Source organism: Poecilia mexicana, unplaced genomic scaffold (assembly GCF_051168715.1).
Source record: "Poecilia mexicana isolate PSO_F unplaced genomic scaffold, ASM5116871v1 scaffold_16, whole genome shotgun sequence".
NCBI classification, from domain to species: Eukaryota; Metazoa; Chordata; class Actinopteri; order Cyprinodontiformes; family Poeciliidae; genus Poecilia; species Poecilia mexicana.
Window position 1 is genome coordinate 2294238 of NW_028263385.1, and position 18263 is coordinate 2312500.

Below are 18263 nucleotides of genomic sequence, written 5' to 3' on the forward strand. Positions count from 1 at the left end.
AATGATAGAATCACTCTTTCATACAAACAAGCTCTTGTGAAAAAGTTCCTCCCCTTTATGATCAAATAAATATCAATATTGGGTCAAGATAACCTGAATGAATACAAAAAGCTGTTTTCAAATGACGATTTAATTTATCATGGGGGAAAACTATCCAAACCAATCCTGGCTTTAAGGAAAAAAGTGATAGCCCAATTGTGTAATCAGAAATTACCTAAAGCTTGTCAGTAAATATAACAAGTGTTGTTCTGTTGTTTATAGAAAAGTATAATCTCAAGTTTTATAAAAATAAAAGCAGAAAATAAAAACATAATTTTGTATATTGTCTTTTCTATTAACTTCCTGGTGGGATTAAAATAAATGTTAATACAATTAATGTTAATGTGTCCATACATGTAATCACTCAAACACAGTCACGAATAAAAATATATCTAGCTTGGCGGGGGTGGCAGCTCCAGGCCTGGAGGGCCTCCTGCAACTTTTAGATGTCTCAACTTCAACACACCTGAGTCAAATAATGAGGTCGTTAGCAGAACCTGATGCACCGATGAGGAGATTCAGCTGCTGGATTCAGGTGTGTTGGACCAGGGAGCGTTAAGAGCTGCAGGACTCGGACCTCCAGGACCAGGATTGCCCAGCCCTGGTCTAGACACAAACACCATCCATCCATTTTCCATCACCCTTGTCCCTATGGGGTCGGGAGGGTTGCTGCCGTCTCCAGCGCACCTGGATCCAATGATGGCTCATTAGAGACCTAAGAGGAACATTGACATGCTGAAAAGGTTGTTACTACCACCAGGGAGAAAACTAAAACATGCAGGATGCCGGCCCTCCAGGAGCAACTTTGGGGACCCCTGGTTTAGAGAAACCAATTAACCTGCAAACTCCATGCAGAAAGACCCGTGAAGAACCTGGGAATCGAACCCAGGACAGTGCTACCAACTGTGCAGCCCAACACAAACACTAATTGTTGGATAATTCAATTCAAACATACTTTATTTATTCTAAAATGAAATTAATCGTATAGTGTAAGCTCTCCTGTCTCTGTTGCAGACAGGAGAGCTCTGCAAAGAGTGGTGAAGGTGGCACAAAGGACTGTTGGAGTCAACCTCCCCACCGCCACAGACATCTACACCTCCAGATGCAGGAAAAGGGCCTCCTGCATCATGAAGGACCCTACTCACCCAGCACACTCACTTCTTGTCCCGCTCCCCTCAGGTAGGAGGTTGCGGAGCATCAAATGCAGGACAACCAGACTGAGAAACAGCTTCATACCAGAAGCTGTGCGACTCTTAAACTCCCATCATTCCCCCTTATTGCACTGCTCTTAGCTATACACTTTTCCTACTTGTAATATTGTGCTCTTGCAGCGATTTTATATTTTATATTTTATACTTTTATATTTATATTTTTATATTTGGATGTAACTGGGGCTGTGACTCTCAATTTCGTTCCACCTCATGTGATACGTGATGTGAATGACAATAAAGTATCTTGAACTTGAACTTGAACTAATTACTTAACTGAAACCTATAATAAAAAAACCCCAAAACATTTTTATTGTAACTTCATTTCAGAAAAACAACCTTATCGTTCTCCACGCAGTGAGTCATTACCTCGCACAGACGATCTTCGTGCAGTCTCCTCTCGGCAGCTCCGCGCAGCCTCCCTGCATCCCCAGCATCCCTGCGCAGTGAATCAGACTGACCGACCCACCGAGGCGGACTGAGCGGACCGACGCTGCTCCGTCAGCGGACACATGAAGGCTTCCTCCCCCGGGCCAGAGGCGTGTTTTCGGTGATTCCTTCCTGCTGGGTTCCCTCCTTTATGGATGTGAAGTAACAGCGGGCGGCAGCGAGTCGGTTCCTCCTCCATCTCTGCGCTTCTTTCGGCCAGGATCCAAGCCTCCTCTGAACCACAAAATGGCGGACATCATCGAGCTGGGACCCGCCTACGGTGAGAACCGGGCCGGAGTCCGATCCTTTTCGCAATTTAACACCAAAACTCTCCTTTTTGAATGCTCCAAATGTGTGTAATTTGTGTTTTAAAAGCTTTTTGGGGAAAACATCAGGTGTTTAGGAGGGAAATGATCCGTGCCATGTTGATAAATCACCTGCAGCCGTTGCGGTCGCCTCTCCAGGCCTGGATATTCCTCTGAGTTTGACGTTAGTGATTTTTAAACATGATCAGAATATCATTAATAATGTTTCCCTGCGTGTAGATAATGGATAGATCATGGAGGCTCCCCTGCTGTCAGGAACATTTTAAAGGAACAGCGTCATCATTCCTGAAGAATTAAACATGAAACGTTTATTGATTTGTGACGTGATTGATTGTGTCAATTCGACCCCACGGATGGTTTAAAAACAGCCCAAACTCGGGTGGGTTAAAAAAAAACAAAAAAAAAAACAGGGCGCGTTCCCACGCACAGTCTGCCGCCCTCTCGTGCGTGCGCGTCGCGTGCCAGTAACGGGTGGGTAGAGGCTGACGTCATGTCTGTTCCCTGCGACAGAGGAATGATCTGTCCTTATAAACCCATCTTTGTCCCGCTGGAGTTGTCGCTGCCGACGCGGAGGAATAATCTGTTTTCTGGGGATGAGGCGGTCCAGAACCGGACCAGATTCATTTTAAACAGCAGAATCTTAAACAATCCAGTAAATACTGATATAAACTGAATTTCTGAAGCGCCCTTGTCCCATGAAGTCATTGCTGCTTGGGCTTTGAAGACATTGGACGGAGATGAGATTAGGGATCATTTAATCCAAAGCAGGTCTGTAGAGGCAGCTGGGTTAAAACAGGGAATCTGGGCCGATCCGGGCATGGGTCTAGTTCTAGGTTTGGTTTTCTAACCTAAAATCAGGTTAAAGTGACTCATTTCTGATGTTGAAGCTGCTAAAGAAAAACATAAATCCTGGATTATTAAGCGATGGATGATTAATCCTCCCTGGATTGAGAGACTTGGTGTCGAAGTGGAAGCCCTGCTCTGCAGAGCCAGAAAGTTCAGTTTATTGTGGCAGTTTAGCATAGCACTGCAGCGAGCAAATATTTTAGTAATTTACTAATTGGACAAAATAATAAAGTCAGGTTCTGACTTCAAGCTTCTTTTCTGACTTAAAGACAAAACAAAAAAAAAGAACATTTAAGTAAATTAACTCAGTTTTTAGATTTTATTGCTTAAAATGTTTCAACTCTTATTAAATCCAACTAACTACTGCAAATACTTTAAACTTGAAATATAAACTCTACATATTTAATTTAAATTAAGATAAAAGCAACAAATAGAAGGTTTCATCTCATGCCATCAATCTGCTGCTTTATTTCACACTAGTTTTCTTCTGTTACATTTCCCACCCTGTTAGCTAGCACCCTGCCAGCTAGCCGCTACGAGCTGCTACATGTAGCATTCCTCCTAGTCCTACATGTGGAACATGACAGACTATCTCACATTCAGGTAAACGTGTCCAACAAAGCCAACATAAACGCGCCTGTCGTCGACTGCGGTCAACTCGGATGTCTGCAGCGGCTATTTCCTGTTCGGCTACGTTAACAGCGCGCTATCGTAGAAGCTAATTTTACTGTCGTTCCAGTTTAGCTTAAAATGTTTCCACACTTTAATCGTTTTTTAGCAAGCTTCATTTTGTAACTCTACCTCTCCTTCCACAGCTAAAAATAGCGCTTAGCTTAGCATATATGTCATCGCATTAGCATAGGTGTTAGCATTATTGTGCAACATGAATAATCTACCAGCCAGACTTCAGAGCGCTGAACAGTTTAAGTGTTTGTTACAGTATATTTAATGAAACTTTGAAGCAGAACATCTGAGAACATCAGCTAAGACTGGACTTTGACTAGGCCATTCTAACCTATGAATCTGCTGTGGTCCAAGTCATCGCATAATGTCTCTAATTATGGTTTAAAATCTCAAAATGGTGACTTTCTGTTGTTTTTATTTTTTCTTTCATGGTGAAAAATCTTTTCTGTGGAAATGAACTTCCACAGAAATGAGAGAAAATGTGAAGTTTATGGGGTGTGAATATTTCTGCACATTGTTACCTAAAACTAAAAGTTTTTGCTCCCCTGCTTTAAGTAGAAGCTGTTTAATGACGCGTTCACAGACCAGGAGAAACCTGGGAGTTCTGATGCATTCATGGAACAAGAAGTAAAATCTGATTTTTAACAGGTTACTGATCAATTCTGGACCGAATACAGAAAGTTATCACACCCTCTCTGGTCAGGTTAAAGTCCAGTTTTAAATCGGATCAGCTGCAACAGAACAAAATCATTTTCAGGAAATGTTTTGAATAATTCATTATAAATATGGTGGAAAAGTTCTGAAATATAACAACTTTTCAGCTGACAGCTCTGTGAAAATCATCTTGTTGATGTAAAATTATGGTTTAATCGTCTTGAGAAAAATGAACATTTTGGAGAAGCATACTGCAGCTGAGACGGTCGGATCCGGCCCAAAAAACATCCAACCAATCAGAAACTACTTCACTCAAACGAAACATTACAGAGAATCAGGAGGTTTTTCAGCGGCAGAATCAGTGAATCGCACACACACACACTCTCAGCTCGTGTGTGTGTGTGTGTGTGTGTGTGTTGCTAAGCAGTGAGCTGAGCCGTTTCAACTCTTCCCAAACATGACATCATCCGCTGGAGTCTGAATGAAAGCCGGAAACGGAGGAAAGCTTTCAGGCTTTTAATGGCTGCAGCGATCGGCTGCAGCGATCGGCTGCAGGTTGTGTTATTCTGATGCAGATGAGTTTGAAACGTTGCAGTTTTGTATTTTTTACACGTTTAAATCGGCCGTTCGTCAGGCTTTATTTCCGCGCTGCAGTCAGGTTGTTGTAGGTCTCAGTGAAGCTGCAGCAGTGAGTCTCATGAGACGCATCAGGACAACAAGGCTGCACTGTATGCTGCAAACAAAGGCCTGCTCTCCTCTTCATCATCACCATCTTCCTCAACTCTGAGCAGTTAAATCCTCACTAGTAGTTTCCTTGCAGAGTTTGGTTCAGTCATTTTCCAGCTTTATTTTCCTGTTTTCAATGTAAAAATCTTCCCAGTTTGTTTTCTTTCTCCAAACATATCGGCTTCATCTACTGATTAAATACTAAAGTTGTCCTCATGTTTTATTGTCTCACTCAGCCTCAGTTTTTTTTTTTAAACATTACTGATGATGGATCTTGACCATCTGGCGTCCATTTCATCCATACAACTCAACAGACTCTGCGGTACCACTGGCAGCATAAAGACCCAACTGGTTCCGGTGTTCCTGAGATATTTTTCATAAACAAAGTCCTAAGCATTAATATTAATTCACTAATTAATTATGAACCAGAGCAGAGCCTCGTTTGGGAAGCTTTGGCCAAATGTGTGTAGAGTTCTTTACAAAAATCCAGATGAAAAGAAACAAAAACAGGATGGAACCAGAGGTCTGTCATGATTTTTCAAGCCTAAAGCCAGGGTCAAAGGTCAACCCCAGGTTTCTAACAGTAGCTTTAACCAAAACATCAAAGAGTCCAAAGATCTCCTGTTACAGGAGCAACGATAATTACTTCCAGTTTCCTTCATTTAATTAAAGGAAACTGTCACTGTGCCGACGGTACGCCGAAGGCACGCAGACGGTAGGCCGAAGGCACGCAGACGGTAGGCCGACGGAACGCAGACGGTAGGCCGACGGTACGCAGACGGCACGCCGACGGCACGCAGACGGCATGCCGACGGTATGCAGACGGTAGGCCGACGGTACGCAGACGGTACGCCGACGGCACGCAGACGGTACGCCGAAGGCACGCAGACGGTACGCCGACGGCACGCAGACGGTAGGCCGAAGGCACGCAGACGGTAGGCCGAAGGCACGCAGACGGTACGCCGACGGCACGCAGACGGTAGGCCGACGGTACGCAGACGGCACGCAGACGGTACGCCGACGGCACGCAGACGGTAGGCCGAAGGCACGCAGACGGTAGGCCGATGGTACGCAGACGGTAGGCCGACGGTACGCAGACGGCACGCAGACGGCATGCCGACGGTACGCAGACGGCAGGCCGACGGTACGCAGACGGTACGCCGATGGCACGCAGACGGTAGGCCGAAGGCACGCAGACGGTACGCAGACGGTAGGCCGACGGTACGCAGACGGCACGCCGACGGCACGCAGACGGCATGCCGACGGTAGGCCGACGGTACGCAGACGGCAGGCCGAAGGCACGCAGACGGTAGGCCGAAGGCACGCAGACGGTAGGCCGACGGTACGCAGACGGCACGCAGACGGCATGCCGACGGTAGGCCGACGGTACGCAGACGGCACGCCGACGGTACTCAGACGGCACGCCGACGGTACGCAGACGGCAGGCCGACGGTACGCAGAAGGCAGGCCGACAGTACGCAGACGGCACGCCGACGGTGCGCAGACGGCACGCCGACGGTAGGCCGACGGCACGCCGACGGTACGCAGACGGCAGGCCGACGGTACGCAGACGGCACGCCGACGGCACACAGACGGCACGCCGACGGCACGCAGACGGCACGCCGACGGCACGCAGACGGCACGCCGACGGCACGCAGACGGCAGGCCGACGGTACGCAGACGGCAGGCCGACAGATCGCAGACGGCACGCCGACGGTGCGCAGACGGTACGCCGACGGTAGGCCGACAGCACGCCGACGGCACGCAGACGGCATGCCGACGGTAGGCCGACGGTACGCAGACGGCAGGCCGAAGGCACGCAGACGGTAGGCCGAAGGCACGCAGACGGTAGGCCGACGGTACGCAGACGGCACGCCGACGGCACGCAGACGGCATGCCGACGGTAGGCCGACGGTACGCAGACGGCACGCCGACGGTACTCAGACGGCACGCCGACGGTACGCAGACGGCAGGCCGACGGTACGCAGACGGCATGCCGACGGTGCGCAGACGGCACGCCGACGGTAGGCCGACGGCACGCCGACGGTACGCAGACGGCAGGCCGACGGTACGCAGACGGCACGCCGACGGCACGCAGACGGCACGCCGACGGCACGCAGACGGCACGCCGACGGCACGCAGACGGCACGCCGACGGTACGCAGACGGCACGCCGACGGTACGCAGACGGCAGGCCGACGGTACGCAGACGGCAGGCCGACAGTACGCAGACGGCACGCCGACGGTGCGCAGACGGTACGCCGACGGTAGGCCGACAGCACGCCGACGGTACGCAGACGGCACGCAGACGGCACGCAGACGGTACGCAGACGGCAGGCCGACGGTACGCAGACAGCAGGCCGACGGTACGCAGACGGCACGCCGACGGCACGCAGACGGTAGGCCGACGGCACGCAGACGGTAGGCCGACGGCACGCAGACGGTAGGCCGACGGCACGCAGACGGTAGGCCGACGGCACGCAGACGGTACGCAGACGGCACGCAGACGTTAGGCCAACGGTACGCAGACGGTAGGCCGACGGTGCGCAGACGGTAGGCCGACGGTACGCAGACGGTACGCAGACGGCAGGCCGACGGTACGCAGACGGCACGCCGACGGCACGCAGACGGCACGCCGACGGCACGCAGACGGCACGCCGACGGCACGCAGACGGTACGCAGACGGCAGGCCGACGGTACGCAGACGGCAGGCCGACAGTACGCAGACGGCACGCCGACGGTGCGCAGACGGTAGGCTGACGGTACGCAGACTGTACATCCACATATCATCCACTTGGAGATTCGTGTCGTCGGGGTCGAGGCGTTGGCAGACTGTCACTGCGTCTTTACGCTGATGATGCTCTGATGGACGTCTAACCTTCATCAGTGTCGCACAACATCTGTTGGATATATTGGAATTGAAAACATGATTTATTGAATGACCTCTAACTGTCCTCTGTGTCCGTCCAGCCATGTCCCCGGTGTTGGCGGGCTTCCTTGGAGCTGGTGTCCTGGTTCTGGTGGTGGTGGTTCTGGTCCTGCTCTGGTCGTTCTGTCAGCGCCGGTACCTCCGGGTTACCGGGCGCTACAAGCTGCACGGCGACCGATACTGCGACGCAGAGGACCCCCCGTACAAATTCATCCACATGCTGAAGGGGATCAGCATTTACCCAGAATCCCTCAGCGGCAGCAAGCGGATCGTACGTGGAATCCGCCGCGCCGACCGGTCGGAGCGTGACGGCGAGCGCGGTGGTTCGGCCGGCGGCGCGGCGGGCCGAGGAATGGTCCTGGTGGACGCAGAGAACAACATCCTGGACGTCCCGGGCCAGCTGCAGATGAGTCACCTGGTCCCGCCCTCCGGGTCGGGCCCCGCCCACAGCCAGGCCCGGCTGGAGAGGGCGCTGCCGGTCCGCGCCGACTACTGCTGCTTGGACAGCAGCTCGGCCGCCAGCAGCCAGACCAGCAGCAAGACGGCGTCGCCCTTCACCCCCGCCTCCTCCGAACCGGAACCAGAACCCAACCTGGGCTCCATCAGCCTCAGCGTCGACTACAACTTCCCCAAGAAGGCGCTGGTGGTGACGGTGGTGGGGGCCCGGGGTCTCCCCGCCGTGGACGAGCAGGCCGGCAGCTCGGACCCCTACGTGAAGATGACCATCCTGCCGGAGAAGAAGCACCGCGTCAAGACCCGCGTGCTGAGGAAGACGCTGGACCCCATCTTCGACGAGACCTTCACCTTCTACGGCGTGGCCTACAGCGCGCTGCCCGACCTCACGCTGCACTTCCTGGTGCTCAGCTTCGACCGCTTCGCCCGCGATGACGTCATCGGAGAGGCCGTGGTGCCGCTGAAGGGCGTGGACCCGAGCACGGGCCGGGTCCACCTGAGCCAGCAGATCACCAAGAGGAACATGCAGGTGAGCAGGAACCTGCTGTTAGCTTAGCGTTAGCATGGAGACGGGCTGCTCGGTCAGCTGCTCTGCTTCAGACAGAAATATGAACAGATTCTCTGATTTTAGTTCTGATCAGAACCGACTGGGTCAAATCAGAGGTTCAGGAACTGAACCAACGTAAAACACAAACAGAACTGTTTAAAAATCTGATTATTGGTGGTGAAGGTTGATTATTGGTCCTCATCCTCTCGGTCTGTGTTCTCAGTGTGAGAGTCGTGGCGAGCTGCTGGCCTCTCTGTCCTACCAGCCCGTGTCCCACCGCCTCAGCGTGGTCGTCCTGAAGGCCAGACATCTGCCCAAGATGGACATGACGGGCCTGTCAGCCAGTGAGTCCAACCAGGGAGCAGTTAAACACAGGACTTCTCCCTCAGACATGAATCAGATCTGAAGGTTTTTATTATCCATCAGTAGAACCAGAGCCGGCCCAGCCAGCATTCGCTCAACACGAACTTTTAAAACCCGACTGTAACTCAGGTTTTCATTATTAGTCCAGTTTTATGCTCCTCTCATGGTTATTTATATTCATGGCAAAAACACAAAACAAGAAATGAGCAGGAAAGTAAAATTCATGGCTGATTGATTCTGATGCGTTTTTATTTTAGGAATAATGAAAGTTTTTCAAGAAGTTTCTGAAAGTACAACAGACAGAGCCAGATTAGGAGATTATTTTTATAGTACAAGAATAAACTCATAATATTGGCAGAACAAAGATATAAAGTCATTTTAAAGAGAAATTACGACTTTATTTTCCTATTATTAACGATGTTCTCGTAATGTTACGACTTTCTTGTATTCTTATGACTTTATTCTCCTGGTGTTACAACTTAATTCTATAGTTTCACATTATTCTTGTAATATTTCAATTTTATTCTCATATTTTTCTTTAATCTCTATTGCAACTTTGTCCTTAAATTATGACTCTATGCTCGTATTTTGAGTCCTAATTCTCTTAAATAAATTAAAATAAATTTTTAAAAAATCTAATAAAAATACACATTTTGTTTCACCTTTAAAATTAATATATAGCATTTCTTCATTAGTTTGGTTTTTATTCCACTTTTGTCAAAAAGGCATCACTCGTTTTCTACTTTGATTCTAATTTGACATTTAAAATATAAATATTTGCTGAAAATAAAACCAGTTTTTCTGTCTTGTGTAATAAAGAGGAAGGGCAGTTTGCGTTATCCTGATCCTCTGCAGCTCATCTTCTTCTTCTTCTACGCTCAGATCCGTACGTGAAGGTGAACGTTTTCTACGGCCGTAAGCGCATCGCCAAGAAGAAGACGCACGTGAAGAAATGCACGCTGAACCCGGTCTTCAACGAGTCCTTCATCTACGACATCCCGCCCGAACTGCTGCCCGACGTCTCCGTGGAGTTCCTGGTGGTGGACTTCGACCGGACCACCAAGAACGAGGTCCTGGGCCGCCTGCTGCTGGGCCTGCACAGCCCCTGCCCCTCTGGCGCCTCCCACTGGCGGGAGGTGTGTGAAAACCCGCGCAGGCAGATCTCCAAGTGGCACAACCTGAGCGACTTCTGAGGAAGAGGAGGAGGAAGCAACTGAGACTCTACCAGTGATCCCTACTGGGAAACAAAGACTCAGTGTACAGCTCTCACACACACACACACACACACACACACACACACACACACACACACACACACACACGTAACCAGATGTGCAACACACACACCGCTGTGATGATAGTCCAACTCTCCGTCTCTTTTATCTCTTTGCCACCAAAACGTTTTGCAAGTTTAAGAAAAAATCCTGCAGTTTCATTTGAAAAGAAAAGAGGGCGGGTCCAACGCGATTTAAAAAGAAGAAAAAGAAATGGCTCCCCTCATCCTGCAGCTCGCCGCATGTCTGTGAAGCTCCGAGCTGCAGAGATCCTCCAACGCTGCGACGCTCCACTGCGCAGAGAAAACTCCCTCTGTTTTCAGCATGCTCCCCGCCTGCGACGGTCCGGGTTCTGTCCCGCTCCAGAACTTTCCCAGAATCCTAAAGATGCTGGGTTTCATCCCGGCCGCGTCCCAGCCCCAAAGTGCTGCAGCGAAAACCTGCGGACTGATCCCAGCTGATGTAACATACCTGATTTATCCTGGAGGCTGAAGCAGAGGCCAGATGTTCCACTCAACATCTTCAACCAAAATCACTCGGATCTGCTTGTGATCCTTGTTTTAACTGTTTCAGTCCCACAGCTTCTTCCTGATTCACACTGAATCATCAGATCCTCACATACTTTCTCTTATGAGTTTATTATAAATTTTCTGCAAAAGAAAATCATCATAAACATTGAGTTTAAGTGATGCTAACTCCCACCTGCAGGGGGCGGTGTTTCTTACTCAATGTCAGGTTAAGGATAAGACGAGTCAGAAAAATCCCATTTTTAAAGTTCTTTAACGGATACAGGTGTTTCCGTGTGCGATCTGTTTGCTTCTTATTGGGTTTTTTCTTCTATATGTAGTTTTTGGAAGGAAAAAAAGTAGCATCAGAAAATTTGCTATTTTGATTGCAAAAAATGACGAACCGACCATGAAAATCTGGGGAACTGATGGAAGGTGTCAGGATGAATATTCAGAGGAGCCTTTGCCTGTTTTTGGGTTCATAATTTAGAAAACAGTGAAACTGTAAAGTACAATGAGAATGTTGCTGTTTTTTATTTAATGCCTTGGTACTATGTATTTTCGGGGCACCCGGTGCCATTTTATATAATCAAGTAACGTTGTTAACTTCAGTTATCAAAATGCTGTCAAATATAACTGAAAGAAATTTAACTTACAGATTTAACGCCTTGAAATTGGGCCTCCGTCTTTTTAAAAACTCATCTCCCTGAAGCTCCGCCTCCAGGAAGTCATCCCAACATGGCTCCTCTGTTAAACCTTTAACATTTTTACCAGCATTGCTCTGAGAAGTAGCTCCTATGAGCTCAGCAGGTGTTTGCTAATTGCTGCTGGCTAGTCTGAAGGAGTGGAGGAGGAGCTGCATCTTGGAGGCGGGGCTAGGTCCACCCAGATGTTTTGCGCAGCTGAATGGTTGCCATGGAGATTAAAAGATTCATGAAAGAATCAAAGCAACACTCCAGGTTTGTTTCTGATGAGGATAAAAGTATAACATGACGGAAACATCAAAAAAGTTGATTTTACATAAAACGCCCCTTTAATCCAGATAAAAAGGAAACATGTCAGAGTGGTTCTGGACTGGAAACGAGTCCCAGGTGGGTTCTGGTTGCTCAGACCAGGAAGCAGTAGGTTCAGTTAAATCAACCAGATAAGTTTTTAACCAATTTAAACTGCTGGCGACCCACAAAATTCATTCAATTAAAAATTACACTTTTGATGCAAAGTTGACACGTTTAATGGACTTTTAAGGCTACTTTGCATTAAAGTTATTTAATGAAAAGTTGGCACTTCATAACAGCCGTAGACATTTCTGAAGACTCCTTCATGTTTATGGCAGATGTTTTGTTACACGAAGAGTTACCGAAAGTCTAATGTAAAACCTCTGGATGTTTCCCGTTTGTTTTTAATCCCAGTTCATTAATAAACAAGCCCACCAGAGGGCGCCCTTCTTTACTAACGACTTAAAAACTCCTGAATATATTCAGATTTTAATCAGGCTGTTTAGAATTAGCAGTTTATTTGTGTTTATTTTGTACTTTATTATCCGGGTTTTAAGTTTTATCCCGCAGATAAATGAATTTTTGACCTTTTCCTGGGGACTCAGCCTCATCTGTACTCTGCTTCACGCCGTCCGGCTCCTTCCCTCCTCCCCGTTTACCCTGGTGAGCGATCCGCCACCAGATGGCGCCACTTCCCCGCTTGGCTCTGTGAACAGAGAAGCCACAGTTTGGGTTTAGCGCTGACTGCTGATGCAGTTTAATCTGAGTTTAACGTTAATCCAGCCGCAGCTGCTCCACAAACATTAACTCGTGTAAATTTGCGCCTCACCAGAACATTTTGAAGCTGAACGGCTTTCCTGTGAGCGGTGCTCCCTGCAGACCAACAGACTGTAGATTTGTACAGATGTGAATTTGTTCGCTGGTTTCCTTCCTATCTGTTGTCCTCAGAGCTTTCGTGTGTTTGAGCGCCCCCTGCTGTAGACCTGGATGCTAACCTCTGTGTTGGGTTTGTTAACACTCAGTGGACGTGCAAATAAAAAAAAACAAGTTAGCTACGAGGGCTGCGTCGTTTCTTCTATTTTCTTCTCTTGGTTTATTTTTTATGTTTTTCCAACAGAAAAAATCTCCAGCCCGGTCCAAATGGGTCAGAACCAGAACATTAACAGTGAGAGCTGAGCAGAAATGAGCCTAAATAATTAAAGATGGAGGAATAGAAGTTAACCATACTAAAATGTCTAGTTTGTGTACATTTAAAAATAAAATAAAATCGGTTACACCAAAGTCATTGTCTTGAAGTCTCGTCACGCCTGAACTAATAAAATATATTCATTCATTTTAAATGCATTTTTATCCAAAATAAGCAATATTTTCAATCCAAAATCAGTTTTCCTGCTAAATTATTGAATACGTTTACATACTAACTAAAACAAAGATATTTATAGTTTTTAATGTTATTCAGGTTCTGGAGCTTCTAGAAATGAAGACGCTGACATTAGCGTTAGCGTCTGCTGCTAGCATGTTTAGCATTAAGATGCCAGTTTATTCTTGAAGTTTATTCTTCGCTGACAGGCTTGTATTTAAAAAAAATACAATAATCTGTGTAATAGATTGTAATTTATTAATCGAAATGAAGTCCTGGCGCTAATTAAAATGTGATGATGAAGAATTGCAGCTTTCCAGACTTCGTAAGCTTCATATTCTCCTCTCCATTGCATTAGATCTGGTTTGGACGAATTTCTTCACTCTGACCAGCAGAAGTTTTAATAATGTTGGGGAATTATTTTTGTAATGTCTTAACAGCGGAGGTTCGGACCATTTTCCGTACATCTTTACTGTTGTGGCATTTCCATGGCAAACGCTTATAGACAACCTGCACATGCGCAGTGTGTCAGAATACAAGGATTGTACTAACTCAGATAAATCATAAGGGTAAATACGCCACAGTTTTCTAAAACTTTTCACGTTTTAAAATAGAAAAAAACCCTTCAGGTTTAGGGTATAAATTACAGCAAAGTGCCATAATAATCCGCCAACTTCACTGGCTATTTAAACTCAACTTTTCACAGTAAAACTCGAGTCTCAGAACACAAGTCCAAGTCAAGTCATTTATTTTTGCGACTCAAGTCTCCATCTCTTCTCAGAATAAATATTTAAATAATACAAACACATAAATAGTAATAATGGCTAATAATTACTTAACGTTTGGTTCTAAATGTTCGTTTTGACGGTCTGCTCATCTGAGCAGCCAGTAAAACCGAAACGGCGTTAGAACCCAAAGATCCGATATAAAGCTGGTTCTTTAACAAAGTCGGCGTTTTTGGTCCAATCAACGCGGGTCTCTTTATGTTTAGGAGACTGACCTTTGAACCATTCTGACATAAAAGTCTCTGAGGTTGGTTGGTCCCAGTCATAAACCAGCAGCCAGACTCGATGGAAATGGTCAAAACATTTCCAAAGAAAACCTGGAGAAAAGCATGAAGAACTGTTAATCAGCAGCTCTTTAAGGATTACTAGAAAGTTTGTTTACTTGGAAAGAGAATAAAAAGTAATGAAGACTAGAAGTAAGAGTTCCTCACTTCCAACTTCATTTTTTATATTAAAAGCTTTATTTATTATGAAAGTCAGTCATCTCCCGACCGCCGGACGTCAGCGGATGCATCCTGACCTGCTGTGACTGTAAACAGGCTTTGTTGACTGGAAGGAGAAAATCCGCGAATCACCGCAGTGTGACGGTGATAATTAAAGTCAACCCTGAGCAGCTGAGTTGTCTTTAAGGCCTGAAAACCACTGATTCCAGTGTGGTGAATGAGGCGGTGATTGCCGGAGTCACATGAAGCCTGGAATCCTGAAGCATCATCACGGGAACGGCCCGGAGGGAAAACTCAGGCCGGCAGATCTCAGGGCTGTCGCTGCCTCAGCTCGCAGATCGGATAGAGACGAGATGGAGTCCGACCAGGAAAAGAAAATGCCATAAAAAATAACCTCATGCCCCCAAACATCGGTTTATCCAGGACAGCACTCTTATTCACAGAATCACACAGATATAAAGAACTCCGTCAACCTGGACGGTTCATGTTGCTCAGTGATTCTTGAGAATAGGGACAAAATAGGTTTTAATTTTCCCATAATTTTTTTTGTTATTTCTCAACCTTATGTATGCAAATATGACAAATAATGTTTAGGAAATGTAAAGATGCTAAGGTGCAGGCTCCCAGTTGCAACATTTTTTTTTTTTTATTACATTTTTAATCAACCTGACCCAGAACATTGTCATCACCATCTGACAAAATAAATAAAAAATAATTTTTAATGACCCTATTAGTGATATTTTTACTCATTTTACAGACAAATGCTTCTCAACAAACAAAATAAATATTATTTAAAACCAAAAACAACAAAAAGGCCATCTGACGGAGTTGACCCAGAACTGAAGGTGGTGACAAACTAGTGAATAAAATGAAAAACTTGGTACATGTGAAGTAATGCTATTCATGTAAAATACATTTAAATGAATTAATTGCACAATTAAGTGAGATTTGACAACAATTTCACTGAAAGAGTCAGAAAAACTGACGGAGTTGACATCTGACGGAGTTGACGAAATGCCAAACTACCTCAATTTATATGATGTTATTCTGAAGGAGGCCATATTGTAGCTCGTCAGGTCCATGAAATCTTTACATTATACCAAAATTAAGCTTTTATTTCGCAAAATTTCATCAAAGTTTTGTAAATTGTCAGTTATGGAGTTGACACATCATGGTTGTGACAAACAACTTAGGAATAAAACAGAAGAAAAAACTAAAGAATAACATAAGCTAACCGGAGCTAACTAGCCTCTTAGCAAAGGAAGAGAAAAGACGACGTCATGGGGTCCTCAGAAGTTCTGGTGCCCCCCCAATAATGCCTGATTTTTTTTTACATTCTTTTCATTTCTGACAGTGTTGACAAAAACTAGGGACAAATTTCAACGGAGTTGGAAAATATATAAAAATTATTTTTAATTCAATTTATTGATACCTCTATAATTATTTATATGTCTACTTATACTTAATTGTCACAATATATAATTTTAGTATTTCTTTAATTATTTTAAACTATTATAATGTATTGAGTTCTGCTCCTGGACAAGGGCTTTTACAGGCATCATCCACCGACTACAATGTTTAAAATAAAAAAATATTCAGCAAATACCTGGAAAACATACATTGTTGTGCTCACATGACCCAGGTTAGTTGAGTCAGATATTTGAAAAAAATATATTTTGTGTATATTTTATTCAAATTTTGTGCTTTATCCATAGGACCTGTTTTGTCCCTATTCTCAAGAATCACTGTGCTGAATCCTTCATGTCGCTGCAGATCCGTTGATCAATGTCTGGGTTGCCTTTAAAACGGCTCGACCTGGGTTAAGCTGAAACGCTGGACAGGAAAACAGGGAAAGAAACGATAAAAACACGCCAGGAAACCACTCAGTCTCACCAGTAGAAAGACCAAACTTTTATTTTGATAGTTCACTTCCGGTTATTAGGAAGTAAATTTGCATATTAGCTAAATATTTAGCTAAGTTAATATTTAGTTTCAAATTATATTTAGCTAGCTATCAAGATATTTAGTTAACAAGGTCAATATTTAGCTTCAAACTAAATATTAACCTTGCTAACTATATAATTTGAAACAAAATATTTAGTTAGCATGCTAAATATTTACTAAATATTCAATTTGCTAACTACATATTTAGTTTGAAACGAAATGTTTAGTTATCAAGCTAACTAAATATTTATTTAAAACAAACTTTTATTTTGATAGTTCACATCTGCTTATCAGCCAGTGAATTTGCATATTACCCCAATATTTATCAACAAGCTAAAGCTTGAGTTAAATATTTTGTTTGAAGCTAAACATTTAGCTTACTAACTTTAGCTTGTTAATATTTAGAATGGAGCAATATATTTAGCATGCTAACTAAACATTTAATTAGCAGGTTAAATAGCTCTAGATAGCCGGAGGATTGAATGACGCCTGGTTACTGGAGTTTCTGTGGGCCGTTTCTAGAGAAACAAAGTGTTTTTTCTTCTGCCAGTGAAACGTTGAAGCAGCGCTTCACCCCTAGGAGGATATCTGAGGGTACAGGAGACTTCAGCCAACCAGTCCTGGTCTGTTTGCTAACATGAAGGAAATGAACAATCCCTTGTGGTATGTTGGGGGAACTTGGCATTTCAAGCTCATTACCGAAGGTCATTCCTACCCAAAGAAGCGTCATGTTTTGGAGAATTCATCAACCTTGTGATTAAAGTCATAAACTGGGTTTCCTCATCATTCTTCACAGCCTGATTATGATCAGAGGATCTCCAGGTTGGACTCAAGGAAAATCCGCCATTTGCTCCACCTTCGCTCTCTGAACCGTCAAACTGCTGGGAAATGAACACCAAGGAAATCCTGAAAACCTCAAGAGAAACAGGGTTTCACATATGAACTCTAACTATTGTGCAAACATTTGGTGAAATGTTTACAGTAAACTTTGGCCATTAAACAAAAGTAATTTACTGTAACCTGTAAGTTTTGAACCTGAAACTGAAGTACTGAAACCTCCAGCACCAGCGAGTCAGAAAATGTCTCTGTTAAAAGGAACAGAAAGGAAATAAAATCTTTGTCTTCGACTGTAATGAGTTTTTGAAAAAGTTCTTCAGAGTTCTTGGGTGTCAGAACCAGATCATCATCATTATGAACCATCAAAATACAGGAATGTACAAATACAGCTTTGTTGTTCAACCCAAAGACTCCAACCAGTCAAACATGGCGCCAGCTGTTTTAGTTTTGATATTGTTGGTAAATCTGTTTTTACTGGGTCAAGTCAAGGCTGTTTAAACCTGACAGTTTATGTTCTGTTTGAAGCTAAAAGCCTAATTTTGACCCCAGTTTCAGTAATTGGCCAAGATCGAAACGTCCGTTTCTTGCTGAGATTGTGGTGAAGTTGGAGGCCGAGCAGCCGACTGGTTTCCAGGAAAGTGATGATCTCCTGGTTGGGTTTCAGAAACCAACTTGGTAAAGGTCTGGTGATGAGCTGCAGACTCTGGTCAGGACGGTGCGTTTGGTTTACTGGCTCCAGTTTCAGGCAGGTGAGAGGAGGAACAGAACTTCAACATGTTTATTTATAATGTCCAAAATCCTTGATCCATGGAGTCCCTCAGGGTTCAGTACTGAGACCCATTTAACACATATTAGAGCTAAATATGGCTAATAAAATGTTTAGTTAGCAAGCTAATTATTTAGCTTTGAGATAAAC

The 18263-nt window shown here is 45.3% G+C and overlaps 2 protein-coding genes across 2 annotated transcripts in view; both read left to right on the forward strand.

Annotated features, from left to right (window-relative positions):
- Positions 1 to 972: 972 nt before the first annotated feature.
- syt11b (synaptotagmin XIb) lies at positions 973 to 13036 on the forward strand. Its single transcript, XM_014974411.2, has 4 exons — positions 973 to 1956; positions 7882 to 8822; positions 9064 to 9184; positions 10086 to 13036. Exons 1-4 carry the CDS (start codon positions 1923 to 1925, stop codon positions 10394 to 10396), a joined length of 1407 nt encoding a protein of 468 aa, XP_014829897.2. The 5' UTR covers positions 973 to 1922; the 3' UTR covers positions 10397 to 13036.
- A 4805-nt stretch (positions 13037 to 17841) lies between these two features.
- plin6 (perilipin 6) overlaps positions 17842 to 18263 on the forward strand; it is a 20820-nt gene continuing 20398 nt past the window's right edge. Inside the window, exon 1 of the mRNA XM_014974414.2 lies at positions 17842 to 18096. The gene's annotated coding sequence lies outside the window, so the exon portion shown is untranslated. The remainder of the gene's footprint in view (positions 18097 to 18263) is intronic.

Coding starts and splice junctions, on each gene's coding strand:
- syt11b (XM_014974411.2), top strand. CDS start 1,923: ATGGCGGACATCATCGAGCTGGGACCCGCCTACG. Junction 8,823..9,063: donor TCACCAAGAGGAACATGCAG/GTGAGCAGGAAC, acceptor CTGTGTTCTCAG/TGTGAGAGTCGTGGCGAGCT. Junction 9,185..10,085: donor CATGACGGGCCTGTCAGCCA/GTGAGTCCAACC, acceptor TTCTACGCTCAG/ATCCGTACGTGAAGGTGAAC.